Source organism: Geotrypetes seraphini, chromosome 1 (genome assembly GCF_902459505.1).
Source record: "Geotrypetes seraphini chromosome 1, aGeoSer1.1, whole genome shotgun sequence".
Taxonomy (NCBI): Eukaryota; Metazoa; Chordata; class Amphibia; order Gymnophiona; family Dermophiidae; genus Geotrypetes; species Geotrypetes seraphini.
Window position 1 is genome coordinate 33,532,917 of NC_047084.1, and position 25,659 is coordinate 33,558,575.

A 25,659-nucleotide genomic window follows, 5' to 3' on the forward strand; every position below is an offset into this window, starting at 1 on the left:
AGCAAGTTGCCTTTTAAATGTTTACTCTTGGCCAGGGTTTGGATGACCTTATGGCCAGTGTGCAGAATCATAAGCCTAAGGTGCTTCCTGCTTCTAGACTTCGCCCGACCAGGGGGACGGGATGGCCGCATTTTCATCCCTTCTCGTGAAACTCACAGTATGCCGGACCCCCTGCGGTGGGACAGCGTTTTGCAGCGTCCTTCAAACCTCGCTTTGGAGGTACAGCATGCCAACAGTCTTCCAACTCCTGACCTTCTGTCCCTCCCAAGAGAAAATTATGATGCCAGGTCTCTGGCGAACCCCCCCGGGATCTGGGTGCGGCTTTCGGCCTTCCTTCCAGAATGGCTAAAGATAACCTCAGACCAGTGAATCCTAGAAGTACTCTGGGAGGGCCTTAGACTACAGTTCTTCCAGCTGACAGCGGACTTCTTCCTGTCCTCTCCTGAGGGAAACTGGACAGGTCCAGCAAGGTGTGAGCTACGGTGCATCAGTTATTGGATCTGGCAGCCATAGAGCCGGTCCCAAGGGAAGACTTGGGCTCTGGGAGATATTCACTCTACTTCATCGTGCCAAAGAAAGACTGAAGATTGCAGACCCGATCCTGGATCTGAAAGCAGTAAACTCATTCCTGCGAGTTCTGCGTTTTCAGATGGAAATGGTGCCTTCTGTAATGGCAGCAGTAGCAACCGGGGAGTTTTTGGCTTCCTTGGATCTCATGGAAGCGTACCTCCACATTCCGATATTTCTAGATCATCGGAGGTTCCTGAGGATTCATGTTCTCGGGAGGCACTTCCAGTTCACGGTGCTACCTTTCGGTTTGGCGTTGGCACCCAGATCATTCACCAAAGTCACAGTGATGGTGGCTGTTTATCTGCGATCACTGAGTGTGCTCGTACATCTGTACTTAGATGACTGGCTGATCAGAGCTCCCTCGAGGGTGTATGGCCGCATGGTGGTTCGTCAAGTGGTGTTTTTGCTGGAAAGTCTAGGATGGGTGATCAATCTGAAGAAGAGTCGCCTTGAGCCAACGCAGGACTTGGAGTACCTGGGAGTCCGGTTCCACACGGGGATGAACCGGGTATTTCTTCCAAAATCCAGAAAACTCAAACTCGGGAGTGCGATTCAGAACATGTTAGCGGTCCCAGCACTGCAGTATCTGCAGGTGTTGGGTCTCATGGTGGCGACCATAGATGTGATTCCATGGGCGAGATCTCGCCTATGTCCTCTTCAGTTTTTCCTTCTGATGCAGTGGAATCCCCAGAGAGATACCCTGGGGGTGAAGCTGCCTTGGTTGGCTGCGGCGCGCAGCAGTATGCTGTTGCGGTTGAACCCGGTCACTCTGAGCAAAGGGCTTCCTCTGTAGGTCTTGGACTGGGTGACCCTGACTATGGACGCAAGTCTCTCCGGCTGGGGAACATTTGCATGTCTGTACCAGTCCAGGGCCACCGGACGGCGAAGGAGAGCAGATGGTCGATCAATCAACTGGAACTGCGAGTGATCCGGTTAGCTCTGCTGTGATTTCAAGGGAGTATATACCGGAAGGCCATCTGTGTGTTCTCGGACAATGCGACAGCTGTTGCCTATGTCGCCTGTCAAGGGGGCACAAGGAGTCCACTGCTGGGCTTGGAGGCTCAGATGCTCTTTGCTTGGGCGGAGCATCATCTGTTGGCTTAGTCCGTGGCTCATGTGTTCAGGTAGACTTTCTCAGTCTTCGGGCTTCTGGACCAGGGAGAATGGTCCCTGTCCAGGCTAGCGTTCAAGGCCATGGTGTGCTGCTGGGGTCATCCCACCTTCGATCTGATGGCATCCTTGAAGAACAGAAAGGCGGACAGGTTCTTCAGCCGCCAACGGGAGGTCGGTAGTGAAGGACTCGATGCTCTGGTTCATCCTTGGCCCGAAGAAGGACTTCTGTATGTCTTTCCCCCGTGGCCCATGATAGGGCCCGTGCTGCGCCGGATGTCCTCTCACAGGGATCCAGTGATCCTTGTGGCTCCGGACTAGAGAGTTGCGTGGGGACAGAAATCCCACCTGTCCCGCCAAAGTCTCACCCGTCCCCACCCGTCCCCGTGAGGAATCCCACCCGTTCCCACCCGTCCCCGTAAGTAATCCCTCCGTCCCCGCCCGTCCCCATGAGGAATCCCCTCCGTCCCCGCCCGTCCCTATAAACTTCAGAAATAGTTATTTCATTTAATTATGCTACTGAATTAAAGGCTCTGGTAGAAACCCATTTACAAATAAGCAAAAAGACTTTATTAATTTGCAAATATTAATTGGGAAGAATACATACTTTGTAAACGGGTTTCTACCAGAGCCTCTTTTGTTTATAAATTTTTATCAACACAACTAATATACTACTTTATCCTGAAGCAAAAAAAAGAAATAGAATTCTTTTCCTACCTTTGTTGCCTGGTTTCTGCTTTCCTTCCATCCACTGTCTCTCTTCCTTCTGCGTCTTCCATTTGCTCTGTTACTGTGCCTCTCCCTTTCTCCCCCCTTCCAAATTGGTCTGGCACCCATCTTCTTCCCTCCGCTCCCCCCATAGTCTGGCATCTCTGTCTTCTTCCATGCCAGCGTCTTCTCCCCACTCTCTCTTCCCCATTTCCTTTCAGCGTCCTTCTTCCCCCCATCTTCCACATGTCCTGTCAGCGTCCTTCTCCCCCCCTCTGTCTTCCCCATGTCCTTTTAGTGTCCTTCTCCCCCCTTTGTCTTCCCCATGTTCTTTCAGTGTCCTTCTCCCCCTCTGTCTTCCCCATGTTCTTTCAGTGTCCTCCCCCCTCTGTCTTCCCCATGGCCTTTCAGCGTCCTTCTCCCCCCCCCCCCCGTCTTCCCAATGTCCTTTCAGCGTCCTTCTCCATCCCTTTGTCTTCCCCATGTGCTTTCAGCGTCCTCCCCCCGTCTTCCCCATGTCCTTTCAGCGTCCTTCACCCCCCCACCCGTCTTCCCCATGTGCTTTCAGCGTCCTTCTCCCCCCCATCTTCCCCATGTCCTGTCAGCGTCCTTCTCCCCCTTCTGTCTTCCACAAATGCTTTCAGTGTCTTACCCATGGCCTTTCAACGTCCTTCTCCACCCCTTTGTCTTCCCCAGTGCTTTCAGCGTCCTTCTCTCCCCCTCCTCTCCCGCCCCGGGTGCAGCACAGCCGACCAGGTCCCCTTTACTTTTGTGGCGCTTTCCCAACCGACCGACCGACAACAGCCCCGGTCTGACAAACCTCCCTGCCCTTAACCGCGTACTCCTCCTTACCTACCCTGCCTGCAGCACAGAGCCGAACGGAAGTCTTCCCGACGTCGGCGCTGACGTTGGGAAGACTTCCGTTTGGCTCTGTGCTGCAAGCAGAGCAGGTAGGGAGAAAAGCCGCGTGACTTAGTACATCCAGCCCCGCAGGAACCCCGCGACCCTCGGAGGCGTCCCCACGGGATCTCCGCGACCCTAGGGGGCGTCCCCACGGGATCCCCGTGACCCGTAGGGGGAACCCGCGGGATGTCCGCGGGTCCCGCGGGATTCCCGTCGTCCCCGTTCCCGTGCAGCTCTCTACTCCGGACTGGCCTAGAAGTCCTTGGTATGCAGACCTTGTGAGGTTGAGTTCGGAGAGGAGTCTGTGTCTTCTTTGCCATCGGAGGTTGTTCAATCAGGGCCCGATTACACTTCAAGATCCGGACTGCTTTGGTTTTACGGCCTAGCACTTGAGCGAGCGACCTTGAGGACCAGGGGTTATTCCTTTGTGGTTGTCGCCATGCTCCTTCAGAGCAAGCAGAAATCAACTATATCAGCCTATGCGAATGCCTGGAGGTGCTTTCAGGCTTGGTGTGCAGGGGTTCAGGTGGACCCTTTGCTACCGTTGGTGGCTCATGTTCTGGACTTTCCTGCAGGCTGGCCTAAGGAAGGGTATGGTGGTCTCGTCTCTCCATGTCCAGATTGTGGGACTTTCCTGTTTAGGTCAATCTTTGTTCAGGGGTTCTCTGGCATTTCACCCGGAAGGTGAGGGAGGGAAGGAAGGAAGGGTGCTGGATACAGAGCTTGACAGGGGAGGGAAGGAAGGAAGGAAGGGTGCTGGATACAGAGCTTGACAGGGGAGGACGGGAAGGAAGGAAGGGTGCTGGGTGCAGAGCCTGACAGGGGGGGGAGGGAGGGAAGGAAGGAAGGAAGGGTGCTGGGTGCAGAGCTTGACAGGGGAAGGAGGGAAGGAAGGGTGCTGGGTGCAGTGCCCGACAAGGGAGGGAGGGAAGGAAAGAAGGAAGGGTGCTGGATTTAGTGCCTGACAGGGGAAGTAGGGAAAGAAGGGTGCTGTGTGCAGAACCTGACAGGAGATGGAGGGAGGGAAGGAAGGGTGCTGGGTGCTGTGCCGGGCAGGGCACTTGAATATTAAGCCGCCCAACTTATATTGACAAGTCAACCATTTTTCCTCCTTTTTGAGGGGGGAAGGGAGTCTCGACTTATATTCGAGTATATACGATAGTTATAGTGGCATTAATATTTCACTTTCATCAATCAAAGTAGATTATAAACATATATAACAGCACATATTTTGCAAATTAGTAAGATAATTTATTTTCCCTAACAAAATTAACTTTATTACCCCTATGTCTTAATCTCCAAACTTCATTCTTACTGCCCAGTTTATTTACAATTTTGTTACTGCTATCCGAATCACCCTGCATTAGGCTCTTGATCATAAAAATATTTGCTCAAAAGAACTATGTACATAGTTTTTATCTTGTACATATATTTTTCTTAATTACTTTTTTCTTCTTATATTTTAGCTGTGTCTGATCGTATGCGAATGGATCAGAAAAAGTATGGCAAGGCATCTTGGACTGCAGCAGTGGAACGTATGGAAAAACTCCAGTATGCAGTATCTAAGGAGACACTACAGTTGATGCGAGCTAAGGAAATATGCCTGGACCAAAAGAAACATGCTTTGAAAGAAGAAGTAACTTTCACTACATAATTATTACATAATAATTCTAATTAAATAACTAAAAATTAAGCAAAGTCAAAGTAAATCACTTTAATTCTGTTGGAAAAAGAGACCATAAGCCTGATGGTGTACAATTTGTATGCTTTATCATTGCGTGCATCACCAGAGCCTATAGAATTGAATTTTATAAAATAAGATTGTTGCATCTGCTCCAGATTTTGTACATATGGTTTCAATCCGAACCTGCAAACAGGATCTTGCAGAAGTGACATAGCTTTCAGCACTTCCTACATTGCAGTGGAGTATAGTGCCTCTTCAGTTTTTTCCTTCTGCAAGTGAACCGTGCAGAGGTGTTTCTGATCGGCTCTGCTTTATTTTTCTCTTTTTTCGTCAAAAGTTTGTTCTTTTCATTGGCTTTGGTGCCTTGAGAACCCTTATTCCAGGGATCTCTTCCTGGGGAAAGACGCAGGTTCTGCGGAGCCGAACTACAGTTTCACAAGGCAAACCTTTTGCTGTGTGCCACTTCAGAACTTGGGGTCTCTTCCCCTGGGAGCCAGCTTGCCTTATGAATTTTTTTCAGAGACTTAAGTGCAGGTTGAGGGTGCCCTGAGTAAGAACCCCTGGGGTATCAGGGGTATCAGGTATTTCCCACCCATGTCCTGCTTCGAGGTTCCATGGGGATGGAAGTCTTGGTCAGGGTTAGTCTGTCTGGCAGCCCGAAGATTTCAAGGACAGGTGTAAGTTGGTGAAGTTTCTGAGCAGAAAGTTCTTTCCCTTCTCTTCAGCTGCAGGAAAAAGCTGGCAGGCAGGCACTGCACAGAACTGAGTATTTATTTAGATTTCTATCCTGTCCTCCCATGAGCTCAGAACGGGTTACATAAGCACATCCACAGTAGATACATACAATCAGTTATATTAGACATTCACGGTACATTACATAGGACAATCATGGTAGGTTGCAGAGAGATGTTCGTAGCAATCACAGGAGATGCGTCTTGTTAATTAAGGACATGACTGATTATATAACCTCATTCATCGGCAGAAGAGAGTATAGAGGAACTGTTTGTTGGAGGTAGTTCAGTTGAAAAGGAAGGTTTTTCACTGTTCTTTGGAAGCTCATCAATGAGTTCAGTGATCTGATCTGTGTAGGCAGTTGGTTTCATAGGCATGGGACAAAATGGCTATAGGAGGGCTTACGGGCAGTTTCCATCTGGAGAGATCCCCCTGGGGGATGCATAGCCATCTCTCTGCCTCAGAGTGAGGGGGCCAGCAGGCAGGGTTTACTGTTGTAGTTGTGGAGGTGCGGGCAGGGTATACTGCTGCAGTTTGGAGGTAATGTAGACTGATGTGGTGAGGTGGAATCGTTTGTGAGCTATTACCAAGGCCTTGAATGCGCAGTATTTGTTGAAGAGTAGGCAGTGTTCTGCCTAGAGGGCTGGGGAGGTGGGGGTCGCGATAATTGAGGTTGTACAGGAGACGGATTGCTGAGTTTTGAACCCGCTGGAGGCGTTTGAGTTCCTTGGCGGTTACTCCATTAAATATGGAGTTACAGTAGTCCATCTTGGAGAGAGTACATAGGTGTAGAGGAGCTGAGCTAGGTCAGGTTTGGAAATGTAGGGTTTGATCCTTCTCAGTTGGCACAGTTAGTAGAAGGAGGTGGAAACCACCTGCGATATGTGGGCAGAGAGGGATAGATGACCATGTAGTATTACCCCGAGGCTGCACACCTGGTCTTTCGTTGTCAGGAAGGGGGGTTCCCATGATAGTGTTGGACGGGTGAAGCAGGAGGATTTTTTTTCTGATCCAAAGGAGCTCTGTTTTGGAGGCATTCAGTTGTAGTTTGTTGTCTGTCATCCAGTTTTTCATGTCAGAGAGGCAGTGTTGAAGGTTAGTGAGTTGGACAGGTCGGTTTTCACCTAGGGAGATTAGTAGCTGCATGTCATTGGCATAAAAGTGGGCTTTGATGTTACTGTTTTGGGCAATATCAATGACTGGTTTGATATAAAGGTTAAATAGAAAAGGGGACAGCAGGACACCCTGGGGGACTCCTTATTTGATAGGTTTAGATTCTGATTTGTGTGGTCCCAGAATCACTGACTGTTCGTTGATGCAGAAAGGAGGCAAACCATTGGCGGGCGGAGTCCTTGATTCCAAGGTCAGAGAGTCTGTGCAGTAGGAGCTGGTGATCGATGGTGGCAAAGGCAGCGCTCAGGTCTAGTAGTATTAGTAGAGTATCGCTGCCTTTGTCCAACATTGACCAGCTGTTATCAAGAATATCTAGGAGAATCACCTGTAGGGCAATTGTGCCTTTTTCCTTGGGAAGTGGAGAGGAGATGGTTCATCATGGCGAACAGGTGCCTAAATCAGTTGAGGACTCTATAGGAGTTGTGTGTAGTGGTTTCTTTTTGTTTCTAGGATGGTGGATTTGTAGGTGGTTGACAGGCTTTTCCAGTGTGCCCTTGTCTCCTCATTTGGGTGTTTGACCCATTTCGCCTATGCTGTCCATAGTGTTCTCTGCTGTATTAGTGTCCTTAGTGTTCTCTTTAGGGATCGAAGGGACCTGCGCCTAAGAAGTGACGTCAAAGGAAGAGCCAATGTTGGCGCGAGCAGCAGGTTGCAGTTGCTGCTCACGCCCATAACGTTAACGAGGTACAAGGGAAGGGGTGTGTGTGGCAGGGAAGGAGTGGGTGGGGGTGGGGGCGGAGAAGAGGGCAGGGGAGGGGTGCCACTTGCCCAGGCTCCTCTCACCCTTGTTATGCCCCTGCCTTCAAGGCAACAAAGGACACAAAAATCACAACCTCAATCCCAGTCCAAACAGCAGTCTTCCTTTTGACTCCCTTCTAGAGAGGCATTGCCTGCATTCTCCTGTCTCTTCCTCCCAATACCGCCATCAGAGGCAGATTATAGAAACATAGAAACATAGAAATAGACGGCAGATAAGGGCCAAGGCCCATCCAGTCTGCCCACCCTAATGTCCCTCCCCTACCATTGCCCTGTGAATAGATCCCTCCTCTTCTTTTGCCCTGTGAATAGATCCCACGTGACGATCCCATCTGGCCTTAAAATCAGACACGCTGCTGGCCTCGATCACATGTAGTGGAAGACTATTCCAGCGATCAACCACCCTTTCTGTGAAAAAGAATTTCCTGGTGTCAGCTCGTAGTTTCCCTCCCCTAATTTTCCACAGATGCCCTCTTGTTGTCGTGGGACCCTTGAAGAGGAAGATATCTTCCTCCGTCTCTATGCGGCCCGAGAGATACTTGAACGTCTCGATCATGTCCCCCCTCTCTCTGCGCTCCTCGAGTGAGTATAGCTGCAATTTGTTTAACCGTTCCTCGTATGGGAGATCCTTGAGTCCTGAGACCATCCGAGTGGCCATTCTCTGAACCGACTCCAGTCTCAGCACATCCTTACGATAATGCGGTCTCCAGAATTGCACACAGTATTCCAGGTGGGGCCTCACCATGGATCTATACAATGGCATAATGACTTCCGGCTTTCGGCTGACGAAGCCTCTGCGTATGCAACCCATGACTTGTCTTGCTTTGGATGAAGCTTGCTCCACTTGATTGGCAGCCTTCATGTCCTCACTGACGATCACCCCTAGGTCACGTTCTGCTTCAGTTCTTGTAAGGATATCGCCATTTAGGGTGTAAGTCTTGCATGGATTTTGGCTGCCCAGGTGCATAACTTTGCATTTTTTGGCATTGAAGCTGAGTTGCCAGGACCTAGACCAGCGCTCCAGTAGGAGTAGGTCGTGCATCATGTTGTCGGGCATTGAAACATCATCTATTGTGCATTTGCCCACTACATTACTTAGTTTGGCGTCATCGGCGAATAATGTTATTTTACCCCTAAGCCCTTCTGCCAAGTCCCTTATAAAGATGTTGAATAGGATTGGGCCCAAGACCGAGCCCTGTGGCACTCCACTGATCACCTCCGTCATTTTAGAGGGTGTGCCGTTCACCACCACCCTTTGAAGCCTACCTCCAAGCCAGTTCCCAACCCATTTCGTCAATGTGTCACCTAATCCTATAGAACTCATCTTGTTCAGCAACCTGCGGTGTGGTACGCTATCAAATGCTTTGCTAAAGTCCAGGTACACGATGTCCAGGGACTCCCCAATATCTAGCTTCCCCGTCACCCAGTCAAAGAAGCTGATCAAGTTGGATTGGCACGATCTCCCTTTTGTAAATCCATGTTGACGGGGATCCCGTAGATTCTCCTCATCTAGGATCTTATCCAATTGGTGTTTTATCAGAGTTTCCATTAGTTTGCATACTATCGATGTTAGACTTACTGGTCTGTAGTTTGCTGTCTCCATCTTGGAGCCTTTCTTGTGGAGTGAAATGACGTTAGCCGTCCTCCAGTCCGACGGAACGCTGCCTTTGCTAAGGGAGAGGTTGAAGAGCTTGGACAGTGGCTCCGCCAGGACATCACACAGCTCCCTTAGCACCCTGGGGTGTAGGTTGTCAGGCCCCATTGCCTTGTTAACCTTGAGCCTTGATAGCTCACTGTAGACACTGCTTGGCGTAAACTCGAAGTTACTGAACGGATCAACTGAGTCAACCCTTGTCTGTAGCTGAGGGCCAAGCCCCGGCGCTTCTCGGGTGAAGACTGAGCTGAAGTATTCATTTAATAGTTGGGCTTTTTCCGAATCCTTTTCCACATAGTCTCCGTCTGGTTTCCTAAGACGTACAATCCCGCTTGAGTTTTTGCTTCGGTCACTGATATAACTAAAGAAGGATTTATCTCCCTTCTTGATGTTTTTTGCCAGAGACTCCTCCATGAGAAACTTAGCCTCCCTGACTGCCGTTTTGACGGCTTTTGATTTGGTCAAGTAGTCTGCTCTAGAGACCTGTTTGCCTGATTGTTTGTAAGAGATGAATGCTTTTTTCTTCTCCTTGATAAGGGCCGAGATCTCTGTAGTGAACCACTTCGGCTTATTGTTCCTTCGTTGTTTACTTACTAATTTAACATAGCGGTTTGTCGCTTCCTGTATGGTGGTTTTCAAAGTTGACCACATTTCTTCCACGCTATCTGTTTCTGCTTGTTCTTGTAGCGCCTGGTGAACGAAGTCTCCCATTTCTTTGAAGTTTGTGTCCTTGAATTTGAGGATCTTGGTCAGTGTGGTAGATTTAGTGAAACCTTTCCTAAGATTGAACCATACCATGTTGTGGTCACTGGAGGCCAATGTGTCGCCCACCGAGACCTCTGTGACACTTTCTCCATTGGTAAGTAATAGGTCCAGTATTGCCTGATCCCTTGTTGGGTCCAACACCAGTTGCTTGAGACCAGCTCCCTTCATAGCATTTAATAGCCTCCTGCTGCTGCCGGAAGCAGAGGTAAGTTTATCCCAATCCACATCAGGCATGTTGAAGTCACCTAACACTACTGTGTCCCCACGCAAGGTGATATTTTCTATATCACTGATTATTTCCATATCCAGGTCATCATGTTGTCTTTGGGGTCTGTAAATTACGCCAAGATACAAGCATTTGTCCTTCCCTCTGGCCAAATTAACCCAAAGGGATTCCCCAGTGTACTGGACATCTGCGATTCTTGTGACCATAATGTCATCTTTAGTATATAATGCTACACCTCCCCCTATTCTGCCCTCCCTGTCCCGGCGAAGCAAGTTGTAACCTGGTAAGACCATGTCCCACCTGTGGGAGTCTGTGAGCCAGGTCTCAGATATTGCCACCACATCCAGGTCGGCATTCCTTATTTCCGTTTCTAATTCCAGGATCTTGTTTCCCAAACTGTGTGCGTTGACGTACATAGCCCTCCACGTTGTATTTTTATTACGACTCAGTGGGGTTGTTCCTGCTTGAGCTACTTGAACACCTTTAGCATTGTTTTTATTCTCCCTAGACTCATAACTACAATGTGTACTCCTCTTGGACCCAGAATTACAATGTGTGCTCCCTCTAGACCCAAAATTACAATGTGACCCATAATTGTCATATGAACATACCCCCGATTCGAAAGTTTTCGTACTCGTCCCTGACCCAGAATTATGGTGACTACTTTCTTCAGCCCCAAAAAAGTATTGGCAGTTTAGTTCGCCAGGTATGTTGTATGTGCCTGTACCCTCCCCCGACTTACCTAGTTTAAAGCCCTGTGAAGTAGGCGGGCTAGACGGTGTCCAAGGACATTCTTTCCTCTTCCGGTCAGGTGTAGCCCGTCATGTCCCTGTAGTCCTTGCAAAGCTTCTCCATGGTGTAGAAACCCGAAGTTCATCTCCTTGCACCATCCTCGCAGCCAGTCGTTCGCCTTCTGTATTCGATCCTCTCTGGCTCTGCCCTTGCCCCTCACTGGGAGAATCGAGGAGAAGACTACCTGCGCATCCATCCTCCTCAGCTTCTCCCCCAGGGCTTTGAAGTCTTCAGATATGCTGTCCGGGGTGCTCCTGGCGGTGTCGTTGGTTCCAACGTGGATTAAAATCATGGGGAAGTGGTCTCGGGGCTTGATGAGTCTGTCAAGGCAAGCGGTTACATCCCGGATCCTGGCCCCTGGCAAACAGCAGACCTCTCTTGATTGTAGGTCTGATCTGCAAATTGGTCCCTCGGTGCCCCTCAGCAGCGAATCTCCGATGACCACTACTCTGCGCTTCTTTGGGGTGGGTCTTACTGTTGATTTCGGAGCTGGAACCGTCTGCCGAACAACTTCTTGAACAACTTCTTGTACTTCGTTCTCAGGACCTTCTTGTAGCAACTGATATCTGTTCCTCAGGACAAGTTGATTAATCCACTTTCATCTACACTGAACTCTTTATCGCAACAGACCAGTGGGTGCCTCGAGGCATCATGCTCTGCACTTGATCAGAAAACCTCCAAACAATCCACCTAAAGAGTTTCCTTTCCACTGCATCCAGAAGATGCTTCTTCACTAAGAATGCTCAGCCCTTCTCCAGCTAGGAGGGGCATTCAATAATTTATCTACCGGAATATGAAAGAAAGTAGCAAGCATGTTGAAACAAGTCTGTGTATGTTGACATGTTTCAAGATTACTCATACACAGTTGCAGCTCGGTACAAATCTAACATACTAAAAGGCAGGATGTTAGGAGAGTCCTCAAGTGAATCATGTAAAAACTGCTAAATTTAGAGCACCATTCAGTAATAAAATTTCTCACAAAAGAAGGGAAAAAGCCAAAGGAGATCCATGAATGCATGACTGCAGTTTATGATAAGTCTGCCCACTTAGGTGAATTGATTCGAATCAATTTGTTAAAAAAAAAAAATCAAACTTAACTGGTACAGGTGGGGGACTGGGACTACCTGGTCTATGCTTATATAATTGGGCCTGTTTATTGCGACATTAGGGATTGGATCCTTAGATACTCCACTTTTACTCCATTGACTTTTGAATGCAAGCTTTTTCATCCTACGCACCTGATTTTCCTACTGTACGCACTGCCATCTGCAGAAGGAATCCACTCTGGATTTTTTCTCTGTGCCTCTGCTGTATTTCACTGGGCTCTTTAGCTCCATCTACAGTTTTTCCCTTCTGCATGCATGCTAGCAGGAGTGTGTATGCTCTGCTCTCTCCCTTTTATTCTTTTATTCAGTGTTTTTTGTCACTTTTTTCAGGGTTTCTTGTGCTCGGAGTGATTATTCAGAATTGCCCCCATTGGCCCGGTTTAGTCTACTATTGAGACCTATGTGACAAGCATGGTGCAATTTAATGAAAACGTTACATTATAATCCTGTCACTATGGATCTGTTGCCATTGCAAGGGAATCTAGAATTTCCCCCAGGGACTTACCTCAGGAGTTTTTAGGTGTTGGGGTACCAAACGGGTGCAGCTTTTAGCGCACGATTTGGATGAGGAAGGATCTCTGTTATTTTATCCGGCATTTGTGGAATCCCTTTGGGGGGGGAAAGACCGGGAGATTTTTATGGATACCACCAATTGAAACATTATGTGCTAGCTTTTCGGGCAATGGGTTTGTCCACAGGGATCTATTGGAGACTTCAACAATTGTTCACAGAGGAGGCAGAAGGCCCTCTGTCCATCACTCAATTGCACAGGATCATCTGGGATATAGTGCTCTCTAAAGCATATGATGACTAAATGTGACGATGGGGAGACGAGTTGGGAGTGCCTTTAAGAGATAAAGAGCTATGCCAGGCCATTACATGAATATCTACATTCATAACAGGTTCAGTATGGAGAGAATGCACTTATAGAATCTTACATAGAGCATATTTCACACACATGCAGGCCTTTTATTCAGGGTTGATATCTACTCCCACATGTATTAAATGTACACGAGAAACCAACACTTTTGCAAACGCTTTATGGTGTTTCCCTCAGATTAAATCTTTTTGGGATCAAATATTAAGCTATTTAGAAGGACTGTGGGGCACCTGAGTTTTGTCCTCTTTATTGGGGGTTATATTTGGAAGGACTGCTGCCTGTGAGGTGTATGGGAAAGATAGGAGTCAGCTTGTATGGTGGATCACAAATGTATCATGCAATGCTGGCTCCAAGACACACCACTCAGATTCTGGCAGCAACACAATCAACTCCATCGGCTAATGCTATTTGAAGCAATGGAGGCTCGATTTGTAAAACATAAAAAAAACTTTCTTACAACTATGGGACTCGTATATTTGCTCTTTACCACTTTGAGCTAGAAGTCTGATTCTCAATGAGATGGCCTGATATATTGACCATGTTGTATTTTGGTTGTTTCCAATCTGGGGGTTATTTGGAGGGATGGGATATACATGTAAACTTGTAGGGTCACACAATACAAAGGAAAAAATAACCCCATGTACAGAATATAGCAACGAAAAAGGAGTGGGGAAGGGACACAAAGTCAAACCGTTGTGAGGACAGTCAATTTATTAGAACATCATATATTCAAGACATCATATATTCAAGACATATATATGTGTCATATACATAAAATACGGCAGGCATAAAATCATAGCAAACAAAAATATAACTGTATAGACTGGACCCCAACATGGTCCATGTTTCGGCTGGGATAGCCTTCCTCAGTGGTGTGTAAAATGGAAGTCCAGTAGATGGCGCCAGATTACTATTACTGTATTTTCAAGCATATAACGCGCGCGTTATACACGGTTTTTACAAACCGTGCATAACCTTGCGCGTTACACGCGTGAGCGCGTTTTACAAATTTTTTTTTACATAGTTCCCCCCCGACGTCCGATTCACCCCCTCGCAGGACCGCTCGCACCCCCACCCCGAAGGACCGCTCGTACGCACCCCCACCTCGAAGGACCGCTCGCACGCACTCCCACCTGCACCCCCACCCTGAAGGACCGCTCGCACCCCCACAGCCTCCCTACTCCCTTCCCCCCCGCTCATCATGTAGAAGCTCCTACCGGTGTCTTGCTGCTTCCTCTTGGCAGTCCCGGCCCTTCTGTGAGCCCTGCGTCTGCGCTGCTTCGTCTTCCAGCGGTCCCACTCTTTCTCTGACGTCAGAGAAAGGGCGGAACTGCCGGAAGACGAAGCAGCGCAGACGCAGGGCTCACAGAAGGGCCGGGATCGCCAAGAGGAAGCAGCAGGACACCGGTAGGAGCTTCTACATGATGAGCCGGGGGGGGGGGTCAGGAGGCTGTGGGGGTGCGAGCGGTCCTTCAGGGTGGGGGTACGGGTGGGAGTGCATGCGAGAGGTCCTTCGGGGTGGGTGCGTGCGAGCGGTCCTTCGGGGTGGGGGTGGGGGTGCGAGTGGTCCTGCGGGGGGGTGAATCGGACGTCGGGGGGGCATCAGGCTTTCAGGGTGGGGACAGGACTTCAAGGGGGAGAGGAGAGTCGGGGCGGGGGAAAGGAGAGTCGGGGTGGCCAGAGGAGAGTCGGGGCGGGCGAAAGGAGAGTTGGGCGGCGACGGGAGAGTCGGGGCAACATGCGCAGTATACGGGTGTGCGCGGTATATAAAATTTTTTTTACATATATGTCGGTTTCCCGCGCGCTATACCCGTGTGCATGTTTTACACGGGTGCACGTTATCTACGTGAAAATACGGTAATTGAAAAGGTACTGCTGAAACAATAAGGTACTGCTCTCAGTCTGCTATCAGACACGGTGCCAAAAAGAACACTATGCCAATGTTTGGAGGAACAAGCTGCGTGTTGAGAGCGCTGCCTCTGTCGGCCGACCACCGCCACTACTGCTTTAGGAATCCTGGAGGCATATCAGATCTCATTTGGGGGGGGGTGTTATTGGGGAGCTACTGCACAGGAGGATGGGAAGGAGAGAGTGATGGAAAGCTGTTGCACAGGGGGGATGGGTGGAAGGGGGATAGCTGCTGCTCAGAGGGATGGGAGGGGAGGATAGCTGCTGCACATGGGGGAGAGTTGAGAGGAAGAATTGTTGGACATGAGGTGGAGGAGAGGAGGGAGAGATTCAACAAAGAAGTAGAAAGGGGTGAGAAGGAGATATCCTGCATCTGGTGGAGGGGAGAGATACATATATGGAGAAGAGAGAGGGAGAAATGTTGGACATGGGGTGGAGGGCAGGGAGAGAGAAAAATGTTGCACATGATAATGGAGGGGAGGAACGAAGAGAAGCTGTATTAAATGGAATAGAGAGGGTTGACCCAGGCGCAAAGCAGGGAGAGAGAGAGATATGGTAGACAGTGGGAAAGAAACAGAAATGTTGGATATGACAGTAGAAGAAATATAATGTTTTCTATTTTGTGATTACAATATGTCAGATTTGAAATGTGTTAGCAAGACTTAACAGAGAGGAAAAATCTTTTTTTGTTTATTTTGTTTACACCACAGCACCAGCGTGGGGTTGGAGAGACAAAGGGGGGTGGGATGGGTGAAGAGGCTACAATATAAACCCTCCAGGATTGGTTTTTTCCCCCAAACACTTGATTGTGTGGGAAAAGTGAATCAAATTGATTCAATAGGCCAAATTGAATAAAAAATTTTCCCTGAATTGGGCAGAACTAGTTGTATCAGTTCGATCTGAGTGGGGGGGGGGGGGGTGGAGGAGGCTGCTGGTTTAGCAGGGAAAAGGGGCAATACCAAAATCTATGTTGGGGTGTGAGTGGGGGACTCTCCTCACCCTTCACCACCACTTCAAACTTGGGGGTACATTGCTTAGTGTGGCTGAGTAGAAATGTCTCTGCATTACTGCAGTTTAATGGCCTCCTTTGCATGCATTTTAGTAGGTTGTGTACTGATGTCTGCTGTGAGAGTTAATTCAGGAGTTGAACCTCTTTATGCATCATTTACCTACTAACACACATGCTTAACCTTCATTCATTATGCGTTTCTGTCCACAGTAACTTTTTGCATTGGTCTCTGTGTTTGTAGTAAATTTGTGAACACTTATTTTGTTTTGGTTAACTGGTATAGTAGTAGTTGAATGCCTGGATGTTTTGGCTTGATTGTTATAGGCACTGTTGGTCTACTTTTGTGTAACAGAAACCTATATTATATTAAATACTGTATATAACTTTTGAGCTGACATCATATTGACAGAAATTTATCTTCATTTTAAAAGAGTTTAAACTTTCAAAGTTAACTGAATTTTTACACTTTCATTTTTTTGAGTTAAAAAGTTGTGAATTGATCACAATTTTCTCCCATTCAGATGCAGAGCCTGCAAGGTGGTACAGAGGCCATTGCCCTGTTGAATCAGTTAGAAGCTGATTATTATGGTCTTCAACTTCAGCTGTATGAAGTGCAATTTGAAATATTGAAATTCGAAGAATTGCTACTGACAGCACAACTTGAAAGCATCAGAAGACAGATATCAGGTGCATACTAGATTTGATATACAAACACCCTTGTTTTAGTAGGATTCCCACATGTAAATAGCATCATTTGCCCATTTAACACCCTTTTACAAAAGTGTAGCACAGTTTTTAGCGCCGACCACAGCGGTAACAGCTCAGATGCTCATAGGAATTCTATGAAAGTCGGAGTTGTTACCACCGCGGCCAGCGCTAAAAACTGTGTTACACTTTTGTAAAAGGGGGAGATGGTTTGTTATACATGTTTAAATGCAATTCTAGAAAGCTACTATTTAGACATGGTGTGGATCACTACATTAGATGGCAAAGGTGCATGATTATGGCGTGGAGAGGGAGTGGTTTGGGTGGGCATACAATATTAACATTTATTCCCCATTCTTGTACAACCACATTGTATTACTGAACTTTTGGGCAGTCCGTCCCTTCTTGCGAGAATTCTTGTAGGAAGCTTCATTTGCATATTTTTGCTTCTTCTCTCTTACCTCTAGGCTTTCCTCCAATTCCTCAGTTGTTTTCCTACAAGCAAGACAGTAGGAGTTTGTCTTTTCTGCTCATGTTTATTTTTTTCTAAATTTAGTATTTTACACTATTATTTTATTTATTTTAGTATTTATATAGTGGTTTACATTCAGATACTTAAGCATTTTTCCCTATCTGTCCCAGTGGACTCAAACTCTATCTAATGTACCTAGGGCAATGGAGGATTACGTGACTTGCCCAGGGTCACAAGGGGCAGCGTGGATGTGAACCAACAACTTCAGAGTACTGAGGCTTTAGTTCTAACCAATGTGCCGCATATTCCCACTATTTTGTGAGGCTTATTTTTGATGCTGCAGAAGATCCCTTTGGGGGACAGCTCTGGCTGTAGGAGAGCGCAGACTGAGGCAGAGGTTCTGCTTCCAAGGGGTAGGCTGCTTTGCAGTGCACCCACATAGACAGCCTGCATTAACAGTTTGGGAGCTTAGGAACCAAACTCCCCAAGTTCACCCCATGTTTGTCTACGAGTGGGTGTGAGCACAGGCTTTGTGGCTTCATCGTTGTTTTCCTCCAGGATTGGGGCCGACTGCATTCCTGCCCCCTGTTAGGGTGCGTGGGTTCCAGAGGTGATTCAGATCTCCGGCAAGTTCATTGGGGCTCGAGAGGCAGTCGGAAGAAAAAAGCAATTCGGATTCCAGGCTTGTTGAGATAGAGGATCTCCCTGTAAGCTGTTACAGCTTCCATTCTACAGCTTCCAGCAAACAGCATGGCACAGTGAGTAGCAGGCTGACAGCCTGATTTGGGGGGATGTGGTCCTTAATATTGATTTTCATGGGTTTGCAGAGTTAGTGCTAGGTCCCCCTCAAAAATCCCCAAATCGCATTTAAAAAAATGTTTCTGTTTGGCTTCCCTGGGCCATTTTTGATGTTAAAATTGCTGATAGTGTTCTCAGAGATCCTACCGGTACCGAGGTCAAATGTGAAAAGGCAGGAGGAACTACAATCAATAAATACGTGGATGAGGAGATGGTGTGAGGAAGAAGGGTTCCACTTCGTGAGGAACTGGACAATGTTCTGGGGCAAGAACAAGCTCTACAGGAGAGATGGACTGCACCTGAGCTCGGTGGGAACTAGACTTCTAGCAAACAACGTCAGGAGAGGAATAGAACAGGCTTTAAACTAAGAAGAAGGGGAAAGCCGACAGTCGACCAAGCGTCGATGATTCGGAAGAAGGTAAGATACTAAGGGGAAAAAAGGCTGGGAAGAAACAATAGGCAAATTAAAGGAGTTGACTAACCCAGAAGAGGAAGTTAGAAGAATTGTAGCACAAGAGAAGAAGATAAAGACCGAAGCGCAGGGAAAGGAGATGAAGACAAGAAAACACCAGTATCTAAATTGCATATATACTAATGCAAAGAGCCTAAGAAACAAAATGGTGGAATTAGAAGCCATGGCCAATGCAGAGGACATAGACATCATTGGAGTCTCTGAAACATGGTAGAATGAAGAAAACAAATGGGATACAGCACTGCCGGGGTACAAGCTCTATCGCCAGGACAGGTCAGGACAGAAAGGAGGTGGAATAGTCCTATACATAAAAGAAAGCATACAATCAACAAGAATGGACACAGTAGAGACGACCAGCAAGCTGGAATCGTTATGGGTTAAAATACCAGGAAGGAAAGGGCTTGAAATAAAGATGGGCCTATAGTACCGTCCACCCGGGCAAACCGGAGATATCGATGCAGACATGGAAGCCGAGATGAAGCGAGAATGCAAAAGCGGTAACACAGTTATTATGGGAGACTTCAATTATCCCGGGATAGACTGGAGTCTTGGAAGCTGAAAATGTGCTAGGGAGACAGAATTTCTGGTGGCTACACAAGATTGCTTCATGGAGCAGCTTGTTAGAGAACCAATGAGAGGAAATGCCACTCTGGATCTAATCCTAAATGGGTTAAGGGGACCTGCAAAGGAAGTGGAAGTAGTGGGACCGTTGGGAAACAGCAATCATAATATAATCAAGTTCAAGGTTGAAGTAGTAATACCGAAAGGAAAGAAAACTACGAAGCAATGAGGGAAATGGTAAGAAAGAAACTTAGGAACACTTCCAAGAAATGGCAAACGGTAGAACATGCTTGGTCTTTTTTCAAGGACACGGTAAGTGAGGTGCAAAATCTGTATATCCCCAGATTCATAAAGGAGTGCAAAAAGAGTTGAACAAAAGACCCGGCGTGGATAACTAAAATAGTGAAGGAAATGATAGGCAATAAGAAAAATTCATTCAGGAAATGGAAAAAAGACAAAACTAAGGGGAACTGGAAAGAGCACAGGAAATATCAAAAAGAATGTCACCATGTGGTTCGAGAAGCAAAAAGAGAGTATGAAGAGAGGCTAGCCAGGGAAGCACAAAATTTCAAACCGTTCTTTAGATATGTTAAAGGGAAGCAGCCGGCTAGGGAGGAGCTGGGACCGCTGGACGAGGGAGACAGGAAGGGAGTGGTGAAGGAGGAGAAAGAAGTAGCAGAAAGACTTAACATGTTCTTTTCGTCTGTATTTACAAATGAAGACACATCCAACATACCAGAACCTGAACAAATCTTCAATGGAGGTCAAGCAGAAAAATTAACATCCATGGAAGTGAGCCTTGAAGACGTACAAAGGCAGCTAGAAAAATTAAAAACTGACAAATCCCCAGGTCCGGACGGAATCCATCCAAGGGTTCTGAAGGAACTAAAGGAGGAGATAGCGGAACTACTGCAGCAAATTTGCAATCTACGCCTGAAAACAGGCGTGATCCTGTAGGATTGGAAGATAGCTAACGTTATGCCCATCTTTAAAAAGGGATGAAGAGGTGACCCGGGAAACTACAGACCGGTGAGTCTGACCTCGGTTCCGGGGAAAATGGCGGAAACACTGATAAAAGAAAACATTGATGAACATTTTGAAAGAAAAAAACTTCTGATAACCAGCCAGTATGGTTTCTGCAAGGGGAGATCGTGCCTAACAAACTTATTGCACTTCTTCAAAGGAATTAACAAACGGATGGACAGAGGAGACTTCATAGACATCATATATCTAGATTTCCAAAAAACCTTTGACAAGGTACCCCATGAGCCTACTTCGGAAACTGCAGAACCATGGGGTGGAAGGAGACGTACATAGATGGATCAGAAACTGGTTGGCGGGTAGGAAAGAGAGGGTAGGAGTGAAGGGCCACTACTCGGACTGGAGGAGGGTCATGAATGGTGTCCCACAGGGCTCAGTACTCAGGCCGCTGCTATTTAATATATTTATAAATGATCTAGAAACAGGGATGAAGTGTGAGATAATAAAATTCACGGACGACACCAAACTATTTAGTGGAGCTCGGACTAAAGAAGACTGCGAAGAATTGCAAACGGATTTGAACAAACTAGGGGAATGGGCGACGATATGGCATATGAAGTTCAACGTTGAGAAATGTAAAGTACTACATGTGGGAAGTAGAAACCTGAGATACAGCTATGGGAGGGATGTTATTGAAGGAGAGTACCCAAGAAAGGGACTTGGGGGTAATGGTGGACATGACAATGGAGCCGGCGGCACAGTGTTCAATGGCTGCTAAGAGAGAAAATAGAATGCTAGGTATAATCAAGAAGGATATTACTACTAGAACGAAAGAAGTTATCCTGCCGTTGTATCGGGCAATGGTGCGTCCGCATCTGGAGTACTGCGTCCAATATTGGTTGCCCTACCTTAAGAAAGATATGGCGTTACTCGAGAGGATTCAGAGGCGAGTGACACGTCTTATAAAAGGTATGGAAAACCTTTCGTACGCTGAGAGATTGGAGAAACTAGGACTCTTTTCCCTGGAGAAGAGGAGACTTAGAGGGGATATGATAGAGACTTACAAGATCATGAAGGGCATAGAGAGAGTGCAGAGGGACAGATTCTTCATACTTTCGAAAAATAAAAATACAAGAAGGCATTCGGAAAAGTTGAAAGGGGACAGATTCAAAACGAATGCTAGGAGGTTCTTCTTTACCCAATGTGAGGTGGACATCTGGAATGCGCTTCCAGAGGGCGTAATAGGGCAGAGTATAGTACTGGGGTTCAAGAAAGGATTGGACAATTTCCTGCTGGAAAAGGGGATAGAGGGGTATAGATAGAGGATTACTGCACAGGTCCTGGACCTGTTGGGCCGCCACATGATCAGATTGCTGGGCACGATGGACCTCAGGTCTGACCCACCGGAGGCATTGCTTATGTTCTTATGCGGTAGCCATCTTAGATTTCCTGATTTGAAATTAAAAGCTATCTGCCTCAAAACAATTTGTTTTTGTTTAAGAACAGGAGGGATGGACTCAGGCCAGGATACTTCGGATTCATGCCCTATTTGTGGTGGATGGCAGTCTGAGGAGCATCCGGGGGTGGGGGACAAGAGTTGCTACTTAACCCTCCCGTTTTCTCAGGAGGTTCTGTGACCCACTTTTATTTTGTTTTGGTTAGCTGATATAGTAGTAGTTGAATGTCTAGATGTTGAATCGTGACTGCGCTATGCCAGGGGGACACATGCACTGACCCCAGCTCAAAGTTCGACTTTTAACTCTTCCCTGGCGTTGCGCAGTCACGATTCACCAGTCAAATCCTACAAAAGTTTGAAACAAGGCCTATATGATTAACAAGGGTCCCATGAATCTGTCTGCTATTGGGCCCTTCTAGTGCCTCAGGGGCAGGGATTCCCCCCTGAATTTATTAATATGATATTTTAGGCCTATATGATTAACAAGGGCCCATGAATCCGTCTGGTATTGGGCCCTTCTAGTACCAGGGTTCCCTCCCCCCAAAGAGTTCAAGTACACAGCAGAAGTGCCATGTGCAGTTTAGAGATAGTCTGCCTGCGGATGACCCAGTTGATCAAGATTCTATTTTTATGTATTTGCTTTCCCTAGCAGGAACATCTACAGTGGGTGATGATACTGCAGAACCCAGATCTGGGGAATGCTCTGTATCTTGGTGAGGACCCCACCATGCGCAGACTGTTTAAACCTCTGGTGCTGATAGGAATGATCTCAGAATCCCTCCTGGAGTTAAAACTAGAGGCTCCTGAGGCCTCGGCTACGCAGTGCTCACTTATGAGTAGCACTAAGCTGCATTCTTCCTGTTTTGCATTACATTCAGACATCATGAAGATGCTTTCAGATTACTGGGAGATGCTGGAAGGGTCACTGCATGTGGCTAAGGCTATGTCTAGGTTCTATCCAATGAACATAAGAATGGCCTTACTGGGTCAGACCAATGGTCCATCAAGCCCAGTAGCCCGTTCTCAAGGTGGCCAATCCAGGTCACTAGTACCTGGCCAAAACCCAAGGAGTAGCAATATTCCATGCTACCGATACAGGGCAGGCAGACTGTGGACTTTTCCTCCAGGAACTTGTCCAAACCTTTCTTACCACATCCTCTGGCAATGTGTTCCAGAGCTTAACTATTCTCTGAATGAAAAAATATTTCCTCCTATTAGTTTTAAAAGTATTTCCCTGTAACTTCATCAAGTAGACTTTTGTAAACTTTGTAATTTTTGATGGAGTAAGAAATCAATCCACTTGTATCCGTTCTACTCCATTCAGGATTTTGTAGGCTTCAATCATATCTCCTCTCAGCCGTCTCTTTTCCAAGCTGAAGAGCCCTAACCATTTTAGTCCTTCCTCATATGAGAGGAGTTTAGAAACATAGAAACATAGAAGATGATGGCAGAAAAGGGCTACAGCCCATCAAGTCTGCCCACTCTGCTTACCCACCCCCTGTCTATGCCCTAATGACCCAATTTCCTTATCTTGATCCTCGTAGGGATCCCACATGGGTATCCCATTTATTCTTAAAGTCTGGCACGCTGTCTGCCTCGATCACCTGCACTGGAAGCTTGTTCCAATGATCAACCACTCTCTCTGTGAAGAAATACTTTCTGGTGTCGCCATGAAATTTTCCGCCCCTGAGTTTGAGCGGGTGTCCTCTTGTGGCCGAGGGTCCCTTGAGAAAGAAAATATCATCTTCCACTTCGACACGTCCCGTGAGGTACTTAAATGTTTCGATCATGTCTTCCCTCTTCCTACGTTCCTCAAGAGTGTAGAGCTGCAATTTGTTCAGTCTCTCTTCGTACGAGAGACCCTTGAGCCCCGAGATCATCCTGGTGGCCGTCCGTTGAACCGATTCAATTCTGGCACATCTTTACTGTAATGTGGCCTCCAGAATTGCACACAGTACTCCAGATGAGGTCTCACCATGGCCGTGTACAACGGCATTATGACTTCAGGCTTTCGGCTGACGAAACTTCTATTGATACAACCCAATATCTGCCTTGCCTTAGATGAAGCCTTCTCTACTTGATTGGCAGTTTTCATGTCTGCACTGATGATTACTCTTAAATCTCGTTCTGCTGAAGTTCTAGTTAAAGTTTCTCCGTTCAAGAAGTACGTCCTGCATGGATTTCCGCTTCCGACCTTACATTTCTTAGCATTGAAGCCTAGCTGCCAGGTTGAGGACCAACTTTCCAATGTAAGCAGGTCCTGCGCCATATAATTCTGTAAACTGCATTCACTTACTATATTACATAGTTTGACGTCATCGGCGAATAGTGTTATTTTACCTTGAAGCCCTTGAGTCAGATCCCCTATGAATATGTTGAAAAGGAGTGGACCCAGGACCGAGCCCTGCGGCACTCCACTGGTCACCTCCGATGTTTTAGAGAGGGTACCATTAACCACCACCCTCTGAAGTCTGCCACTCAGCCAATCATTGACCCATGCAGTTAGTGTCTCTCCTAACCCCATCGATTCCATCTTGCTTAGCAGCCTGCGGTGTGGGACACTGTCAAAAGTTTTCCTGAAGTCCAGGTACACGATGTCCAAAGACTCTCCCAAGTCCAACTTTCTTGTTACCCAGTCAAAGAAGCTGATGAGATTGGATTGGCAGGACCTACCCTTGGTGAATCCATGCTGACTGGGATCCCGAAGATTCCCTTCATTCAAGATCGTGTCCAATTTGCTTTTAATTAGTGTCTCCATGAGTTTGCACACTATTGATGTGAGACTCACCGGTCTATAATTCGCAGCCTCTGCCCTGCAACCCTTTTTATGCAGAGGAACGACATTAGCTAATTTCCAGTCCAGGGGAACTTTCCCCTTACTTAGGGAGAGATTGAATAGCTCAGCCAATGGTTTCGCCAGGACATCGCTCAATTCTCTGAGCATTCTTGGGTGCAAATTGTCTGGTCCCATGGCTTTGTTCACCTTGAGTCTTGCCAGTTCACTGTAAACTTCACCTGGTGTGAACTCAAAATTCTGAAACGGGTCTTCTGTGCTTTGTGTTGCCTTCAACTGGGGACCGTGTCCCGGTGCCTCACAGGTGAAGACTGAGCAGAAGTATTCATTCAGTAGTTCGGCTTTATTGGAATCTGCTTCCACATAACTTCCGTCCGGTCTTCTAAGGCGTACTATCCCGCCTGTGTTCCTTTTTCTGTCACTAATATACCTGAAGAAGGATTTGTCCCCCTTTTTAATGTTTTTTGCCAGAATTTCTTCCACTCGAAGTTTTGCCTCCCTAACTGCCATTTTGACCGCTGTAGACCTGGTCCTATATTCTACTTTTGCCTCTCTTTTCTCCCTGCGCTTGTAGGAGAGAAATGCTTTTTTCTTCTCCTTAATGAGGTGCGAGATCTCCGCGGTGAACCATTGGGGTTTATTGTTTCTTTGTCGTTTATTTACTGATTTTATGAAGCGGCTAGTTGCTTCATGTATGGTTGATTTCAGTGTTAACCACTTAGCTTCTACATCATCGGTCTCCGCTTGGTCCTGCAGCGTCTGATGGACGAAATCTCCCATGCGTGCGAAGTCTGTGCCCCGGAAATTGAGTACCTTTGTTTTCGTGTTTGACTAGGGAAGCCTTTCCTAAGGTTGAACCATACTATATTGTGGTCGCTGGAGGCTAGCGTATCTCCTACTGAGACCTCTGAAACGCTTTCCCCGTTGGTGAGTACCAGGTCGAGGATCGCCTGGGCCCTAGTGGGCTCCGTTACCATTTGTTTGAGACGTGCTCCCTTTATGGAGGTTAAGAGCCTCCTGCTACCGCTGGTTGTCGCTGAAAATGAGTTCCAGTCTGCATCAGGCATATTGAAGTCCCCTAGCAGTACAGCTTCTCCTCGTAGAGTGATATTCTCTATGTCTTCAATTAATTCTGCCTCCATGTCTTCCAGTTGTCTTGGGGGTCTGTAAACCACACCTAGATACAGGCATTTTTCTCTGCCTCTTGCCAAGTTTACCCAGAGAGACTCCCCGGTGTACTTGACATCTGTGATCCTGGTGGTTTTGGTTTCATCCCCTTTTCCATCTTGGTCACTCTTCTTTGAACCTTTTCTAGTGCCACTATATCTTTCTTGAGATAAGGAGACTAGAATTGAACGTAATACTTCAGATGAGGTTACACCATGGATCGATACAGGGGCATTATACATTCTTAGTCTTGTTAACCATCTCTTTTTTAATAATT

The 25,659-nt window shown here is 47.1% G+C and overlaps 1 protein-coding gene across 2 annotated transcripts in view; it reads left to right on the plus strand.

Annotated features, from left to right (window-relative positions):
- The window catches only part of JMY (junction mediating and regulatory protein, p53 cofactor), a 182,389-nt gene that overhangs the window by 63,344 nt on the left and 93,386 nt on the right, over positions 1 to 25,659 (plus strand). For both annotated transcript variants that reach the window (XM_033929536.1, XM_033929527.1), the window contains exons 4-5: positions 4,758 to 4,927; positions 16,498 to 16,663. In XM_033929536.1, the coding sequence (XP_033785427.1) occupies positions 4,758 to 4,927; positions 16,498 to 16,663 (336 nt within the window). The remainder of the gene's footprint in view (positions 1 to 4,757; positions 4,928 to 16,497; positions 16,664 to 25,659) is intronic.